The following is a 7671-nucleotide window of genomic DNA, read 5'->3' as shown; positions in this document are numbered from 1 at the left end:
GCCAGGTGGCATGCAGGGCGGGACCACCACATCTCGGCATTTTGTTCGCAAGTTCAAAAGCCGCGGTTTGGTGGCCGTCTAAATCAAGTAAGTGTTGCATTTCCTGACGGCTAAATTGGATAACCCTAACCTTCGCAGGTGGGAATAATGGCAACTGAAATAGGGGACGACTTGGCCCCAACCCTAACTCAATTCCAGAGGCATCTTAGGCTAACTGGGGCTACTTCGAGGGTGCCCCTGGCTTTGCCCCTGGCAAATTATTGATATCATGCTCGCGGCTGGCGTGCACCAATCAGCCGCGGCAGATGACGTACTGGCCTTCGGAATTCCATGTAAAAGCTAAGCCTGCCGCTGATGCGACAAACCGCACGCTTCGAATGACATGCTGTTTCATTCCATCCTGCTGGCTGTTGTTCCCTCTAAATACAACGTGACATCGAAGTCCAGAGAGATTGGCTGTTAGTATCTCTCCGCTTTAAAATGATTCTGCTGAAGTCATGTTCTGGTCTATCTTGTTCTCTCCCTACAAGTAGGTCGTGGCCGCAATGCTGCTTTTCGATGAGTCTTCTATCCGTGTTGTTGCGATAGTTTATCAAGAATTTCCGAATGTACAACCTTTCATGATAAATTTAGGTGTTCGGTATAGGAACTTGCAGAATGAGAGCGCCAGCTGCCACGGTCAGTCCCAATTTTATTTTTTTCTGTTCATGACATCTACTAACGCATGTGGTTGCGACTAATACTAACAATATTTCTTCAGGTCAGCACCGTCCTTGGCACGATAGGCACCGTCCTCTGGTGTATCCAACTCGTCCCCCAAATATACACCAACTACCGGCGAAAATCAACGGAAGGACTTCCTCGCCTGATGCTCCTCCTTTGGGCCTTTGCAGGCGTTCTCTTCGGCATCTACTTCCTTGTTCAGAAACCCAACATCCCACTTATGGTCCAGCCAGAGATCTTCACTGCTCTCTCACTCATAACTTGGGCTCAGTGTCTATACTATAACCACAAGGTGCCATATTGGAAAACAATTGCCTGGATCATGAGCATTTCAGTATTTTGTGGTGCTCTGCAAGTCGCAATCGTCATCCCACTCCAGAAGTCCGCCTTATACTTAAATAACCCCAGATCGACTTGCTGGCCACTCCTTTTGATCGGCATTTTGGCCGCGATTCTCATAGCCACTGGCTTGATCCCACCATATGTGGATCTTGCCCGTCGTCAGGGCCAGGTCGTGGGTATCAATTTCGTCTTTTTAGCAATCGATAGTGTGGGTGCGATATTTTCCTTTGCGAGCCTACTGGTCCCACAAGGTGATAATAAGACAATTGATTATCTGGGCATAGTGCTGTATGCGCTCATGCCGATCATGGAGGCTGGGATCGTGCTGTCGCATGTCGGTTGGTGGTTTAGAATCGGACGACGGCGGCGACGACAGAGCGAGAAGCATGAAACCCACAACATTAATAATTGACTATGATAGGAGATCTGAAGGGTCTCTGCTATGAAGTGCCCGCTGTAACTTGACACTGTATGACATTAAAGCACTGCCATAACTAGATGGAGCACAGTGTTGCTGCATTTAATATGGAGATGCTGATAGCTCGAGGGGTTAAACCTCAAAGCTCATTTGGCTGTAAGCTTGTGTATCATATTCCTCAATCAGCATGGCGGAAATATCTTCCGTGCACCACAACGCAGAACATATCTTCATTACAATGCAAGTTGATTCCTGTTCTCTCAGAAACTCTGAGTTACGCTGGATAAAATATATGAAAACCTTAATTAGGACACAATATTTAATAATTTTGCCTCTGGTATATTCATTGGCTTTCAAGAGCAGCGCACAAGATCACAGTCCAAATATAAAGGTCATGCATTTCTATGTCAAGCCATCAATTTACCAGTTAATATCCAGGACTCCTGTTGTAACCAAATTAAATCCAGTGTGCATCACTGCGCCACCCATTTCGTACAACTTCGAGCCTATTTCTTTGCTCTGGTAGATCCCTGATCCGATCATAACCATGTACATGTGACCGATAATGCGTAAGTAAATCCAAATTATTAGTGGTCCCGTTGATTGTAAACGTTGTGGTACTGTGGACATTCACTTCCACGGCAAAGCGAGTACAGAGTGGCTCAAGAGATTTTGGGTAGATATTACGACAGTCACGGATAGTAAGGCGCTGGATAGGAGAACTGAGTGTGGCAATTGAAGCGATGACTTCCTCCGTCGGGATGTACTTCAACTGCACCAATTCCGCGTCGTAGGGAATTCTCAGCAGGTCAAATATTCCAAAACGCGTGACATCTGATGAATACCAGATTTCTGCATCCTCTAATTCCGCTAGCGTCCCAAAAGGCATCAGCGATTCATCTGTAATTGTGTTCCCTAAAGTCAAATGCCTCAGTCGCGGACACAGAAGAACGACAATTTGAGCCAGAGTGTAGTGGTTAACAATGTCATCAGATTCGTAATGGACCATAGGGACGTCGATGTCGGAGAATACTGTGGACGAGTAATCAATTAATCTCCGATGGTAGCATGCAGATGATAAGTTGAGCGTGGTCAAATATTGACTGTCAACACTACGTAAAATTCGAATTAACGAAAAGTTCCCCAAGAACGGATATGCAACGTCCGCGAGTGTCAACTGTTTCAGCGACGGGCCACCCTTGCCGTGCGAGTCATGTAAATGGCCATCATCTGTCACGATCACAAACCGGGGGATTTCAGTGGAACATACAAATATCAGCTTCTCACAGTTGCTGTTCAATAATATCTGAGGTACCATCGAGTACTTGACCACCACTTCCTCCAGATGCTGCAATTGAGTAAAATCCAGCTCGGCAGAATGCTGAAAGCCACCTTCTCCAATGGCAAAGGCATCAATCCTAACCATGCTGAAGCTCCTCAAACCGGGAAAAACATAAAGTAACCTCTGTAGTCCGATCATCCACATCAGGATCCATTTATTGACGGTAAAGAGTGGCGACGTGAGATATCGGTATAGATATTTTTCTTCCTGGTCTTCGGATCCGATACGAAGGGATTCGAGGTTAGGAACAGTGGTTGTGTTGTCAATGGGGATGTCAAAATGAATAGTGTCCCTGAATAGCTCAAACCAGTCTACATGGAAGGATAATTCTCTTAAATTGTGCGGTGGTCGGATCAGAAGTACAGTGCTTACGTAAGCTGGTGCATCTTTGATGTGTATTGTCAAGCTGGCGAGATTTTTCATAAACAAATTGTCATCTGCAATTCTCTGAAATCGAGATTCAAGTCGCACAGTTGTTAACCTCGGCCATGTGTTGCGCGACAATAACTCCTCGCAAAATGCTTCATCCTCATCATCGAGCTCGCACAATTGTACTTGCGACAAACCGCCCCGAGATCTTTCTATGCCTTCTTTGACTACTGCAGCAGATAGAGGCCAATTGGCTTCTCGAAAGTCAAGATCAGTCCAAAGTTCTGAACTATCAATGATTATGGCGCGCCAGGATTTGCTGACAAGCTGGCAACGAACAATATGGTTGAATGGGCAATACTGAAGAATCCGAATGAATATTTCAAGAGGCAGATAGTTATTTGGATCAAATCGAGTAGAGATTTGTGTCTTCTATGAATTAATAGCCAGCGACATATACCCAAATAACAACAGCACACATACCATGTCGACTTAATCAGCCCCAAAGCCTAGTGATCAAACGAGGAGTCTCTCCTCATTCATGTAGTTCTATTTATCTGAACTATGTTATGGAAGCCGGTTCGTAGTGAATGACTTTGACATAATGAATATATCATTGTGTGATTACATTATGATGTGTGCGCCGCAAGCGGCGAATCCAACCGTGAAGCTGACGTAATCCATTCTTGGACTGCGATGTAAATCCGCCATTATGAATTACATTAAGTTATAAATATAATTATTTTCCCGTCATCTTTTCAAGCATCATGTGTACTTAATTTCTCTCTCTGCGCGCAGTAGCGTAAATCTTGACTAACTATCGCGCTGTCGGCACTACCAACTAAAATACGACGGGTGTCTAATGTTAACAATGCAGGACGTCTCAGTTTCCATCTACATTAGACGTGATGTCTAACTTGCGGCTCATCTTCTGATTAGATACTAATTCGATTAAACAAGTAAGTGCTTCGTCTGAGTAACGCCGTAGTCGTCTACCTAACTAAGCCTCCGAAAATGGAACTAGGGCCTCATTACAGAACAGATCGCAAATAGCAGCGCGATTTCGGATTTTACGTTTTCCCCGAAGTTTGGGTTTGCACTGCCGTGCTGAGCGTCTACGTTTCAGCCGCGTCTTTAGCTGCCGCGGCTGCATCTCGTTTCGGCGGGCTCCATGCGAACGCTATAACGGTCACCGTCGCATACAACGCTAATATTATTTAAAGTATACGATGGATCAGCCTGATATCCTGGTCCAGCAACACGATGCTACGATTGACAATTGCTCCGCAGATGAATAGTCGAACTGGAGATCTAGTAGAGGTAGGACTCAAAGCATTTGATCGGCGAGTCTAACCTGAAATAGACCATTGTATACCGAACTGGATGTTATGTGATAGTCAGCAGGATCCCTTCTACTGTCTTCCAGCTGAAGTCCGCTTAGCGATACTTCGGCATTGTCCTTCGAAGATTTGCTGACGGTCAGGAATGTGTGCAAGCTCTAGAGAGACTTTATCGACGCGCCTCTGTGGGCAGTCGTTGGTTTTCAAAACTCGAATGGACTGGTTACAGCTTGCGTGGTATTCGATAGTCGTCCTAAGTTGCTTGAGTCTGCTGAGGAGCTGTATATCAGTTGTGATGAACACAATACCGGCGACTGTGAAGATATAATATTTGGCAATGACTGGACTAAACTGCGCAGGCTGCATATTGAATCCCAGCTGCCTGCATTTTCCGATTCAAGGATGCCTGACCGGCTGGGTCAAGTGACTGAATTATCGATTCATATCAATAGCTTGGTCAGGATGTTTCTTGGACATCCACTAACTCAGCTCCGCAGTCTCTGGTTGTGTGCCGATTGGTATGACTTGTTCAAAGGCGTTATTCTCATCGACGACGTGCTTGCTTCCGACCTGAGAGAAATGAGACGGTTGGAGCGTCTCAGAATTGGGTCTGCTGATCCGTCGGCGGACCACACGTATCCAGACCAGCTTGAGAGAGTGTACCGCACTAACAAAATTACGCTCTGTCGGAGCGGAATCCGTTCAATGATTAAACTATTCCCCGCCATTTCGCGATGAACTATTACACAGATTGCGTACCCTGATGTCGATGACACCACTGACTCGCATTATATCACTAACTTCTGTGACCTGTCCGTGCATACGCTTCCGTTAACGGATATCACGATCAAGTACTCCGTCGTCCCCGATCACAATCACCCGGTGCGTGAACTTGACCCTATTCTGTACCACAGTGAGCCAAGTATTCGTGTGCCAGCGGTTAGAGGGTGTGGCAAACAGAACAAATCTCCAAAGCCTGACGCTGTTAAACATATATCGATTGACAAACCAGAGTGTGAATGATATGCTACGGAATACGGGCGGCGCGCTATTAACTGCACTGGATTTATCTTCTGAGCCGGATAATTCCTGAATCTTTTTTACGACAAAGCCGCGGCTTCATGTGCTCCGGACGGACCAATTGGCTCGAGTAACTATAATTTGGTGCGTGCGATTACGATGTCGTGTCCGGCGTTGAGGAGACTTGTGCTTGGACACACTGCGATGGATGATGCGTTGAGGGAGTTTTCGAATTTGGGATTACTAGAGCATTTGAGGTTAAACGCAGTGAAGGGGTTTCGCCGGCGGGAATATTAGCTCTCTTAGGCACGTCGCATGTTACTGCGATAGAGTTCGTATCGACAAATGGCCTCCTCTCTTCAGTTATTACTCCAAATCGACAATAAGCTGATATCAATAGAGTGCACGACTGCTCAAATATTTATCCAAGCCCGCTCAAACCGCTAGAACGCTTCGGCATCTCGGTATGCTGCACATGCAAAGCACCATGAAATGTTGATGAGTACAATCTTTTTGACTCACAATGTCGCCGCATCAGATACTTCGATAGGCGGTTGTGATTGATAGGGTTCGACGCTGATTATGATTGATGATTATGGAGACGAGTTCATAGTGCTGTTTTTGAGAGGTGGTTGTCGAGATACACATGTACTTATATAATCTGAAATTCATATTTTACCTTTGCACAAGTAATCAACCAAACATTAAATGAGCTTCACCAAAATTGTCTCCTATGACACGGTCAACTGACTAAATTGTGACAACTGAGTCTTTTGGCGTCTAAAATAATTGAACTGTTAGTTATAGTGTGACGTCATCGATCAACGCATGTCCTATCCCGACGCCGTTAACAGTTTACCGCGATGCAGAATATAATGGCAACAGGGTGAGTCATTAATGAACTGGTTAACTGCGAATTATCTAATATTCAGCAGTCGTTATTTCACACTCAACACTGGCACTAAGATTCCTGCACTCGGCCTCGGAACCTGGAGATCTCCATCTAGAGAAGTGTACGCCGCGGTTACCGTACGCAGATGTGAAATTTATTTCTCGGGAGGAGGAGATTAATATAGGTCTAGGCTGCGTTGAGACTTGGTTATCGACATATTGACACGGCATTGGTAGGTCATTGGATCATGAATGTTAATAAATTCTTATTCGTAGTCATAGATATACGGGAACGAGACGGTGGTCGGACAGGCCATTCGCAACAGCCAAATCCCACGCGAGCAAATTTTCCTCACAACGAAACTGTACGTTCCTACGATGAATTAATTGTGCATTGACTGACTGACTCGCCAGATGGAATACCTACCACAACAAAGTGTCCAGAGGCATTGAAGACAGTTTAAAACACCTCGGGCTCGACTATGTCGATTTATACCTCATGCACTGGCCAGTCGGCATGGATAAAGACAATAAACAACTGCCTGAATCGGAATGGGATTTCGTGAAGACATGGGCGGAGATGCAGAAACTTATTGATACGGGACTTGTGAAAGCTATCGGCGTGTCGAATTTCTCGACGAAATATTTGCAGCGATTGTTGGATGCTGAGTCTACAAAACTTGTCCCGGCAGCAAATCAAGGTATATCATTTATTTGTATTTCTAGGATGACTGGGGCTGATAAATTAGTGGAATTGCATCCACTTAATCCTCAGCATGAACTCCTCAAATTTTGCGCTGACCACCGCATTCACGTAACAGCCTATTCTCCCCTTGGGTCAAACACCGGCCATTTGCAAGAAGAACCCTCGATCAAGGAGATGGCTGCCAAATACAACAAGAGTGCAGCACAGGTGCTTATATCCTGGGCTATCCAGCGCGGCACGTCCGTTATACCGAAATCTGTTACGCTGCCAAGGATTGAGCAAAATTTCCAGGACTTCGTGTTGGAAGAGGCGGATTTTGAGGAGTTGAACTGTGTTTACAAGAACAAGTCTGTCAGAGTTGTGGTTCCGCAGTGGGGTGTGAAAGTGTTCGATACCGATGACAACTGATAACATGACTTCCGTGGCCGTCCAATATTAGTAGTCGATATTTGCCTTTAGTCCGATCCCGAGTATATTTATCGAAGACTTCTTGAAGCCATTGTCGCCCAAGGTCATTAGT

The 7671-nt window shown here is 45.5% G+C and overlaps 4 protein-coding genes across 4 annotated transcripts; 3 read left to right on the top strand and 1 right to left on the bottom strand.

The window, feature by feature from the left end:
* Positions 1-334: 334 nt before the first annotated feature.
* On the top strand, positions 335-1806 carry V1508DRAFT_109600 (PQ loop repeat-domain-containing protein). Its single transcript, XM_066935864.1, has 2 exons — positions 335-678; positions 761-1806. Exons 1-2 carry the CDS (start codon positions 658-660, stop codon positions 1475-1477), a joined length of 738 nt encoding a protein of 245 aa, XP_066792013.1. The 5' UTR covers positions 335-657; the 3' UTR covers positions 1478-1806.
* On the bottom strand, positions 1574-3680 carry V1508DRAFT_446977 (uncharacterized protein; the record flags this gene model as incomplete). The annotated part of the gene is made up of 2 exons (XM_066942441.1): positions 1574-3626; positions 3678-3680. 2 exons carry the CDS (start codon positions 3678-3680, stop codon positions 1941-1943), a joined length of 1689 nt encoding a protein of 562 aa, XP_066792012.1. The 3' UTR covers positions 1574-1940.
* A 777-nt stretch (positions 3681-4457) lies between these two features.
* On the top strand, positions 4458-5940 carry V1508DRAFT_407283 (uncharacterized protein; the record flags this gene model as incomplete). Its single annotated transcript, XM_066938846.1, has 6 exons — positions 4458-4514; positions 4697-5191; positions 5285-5364; positions 5387-5547; positions 5646-5778; positions 5802-5940. The coding sequence occupies 6 exons, from the start codon at positions 4458-4460 to the stop codon at positions 5938-5940; spliced, it is 1065 nt and encodes a 354-aa protein (XP_066792011.1).
* Positions 5941-5972: 32 nt separating this feature from the next.
* Positions 5973-7671, top strand: V1508DRAFT_109551 (NADP-dependent oxidoreductase domain-containing protein). Its single transcript, XM_066935863.1, has 6 exons — positions 5973-6440; positions 6490-6583; positions 6637-6678; positions 6743-6810; positions 6860-7146; positions 7195-7671. The coding sequence occupies exons 1-6, from the start codon at positions 6418-6420 to the stop codon at positions 7557-7559; spliced, it is 879 nt and encodes a 292-aa protein (XP_066792010.1). The 5' UTR covers positions 5973-6417; the 3' UTR covers positions 7560-7671.

Source organism: Lipomyces doorenjongii (genome assembly GCF_038497915.1).
Source record: "Lipomyces doorenjongii strain NRRL Y-27504 unplaced genomic scaffold V1508scaffold_206, whole genome shotgun sequence".
Classification (NCBI taxonomy): domain Eukaryota; kingdom Fungi; phylum Ascomycota; class Lipomycetes; order Lipomycetales; family Lipomycetaceae; genus Lipomyces; species Lipomyces doorenjongii.
Note: the sequence above shows the minus strand (reverse complement) of the source record. Positions and strands in the feature narration are given on the sequence as shown.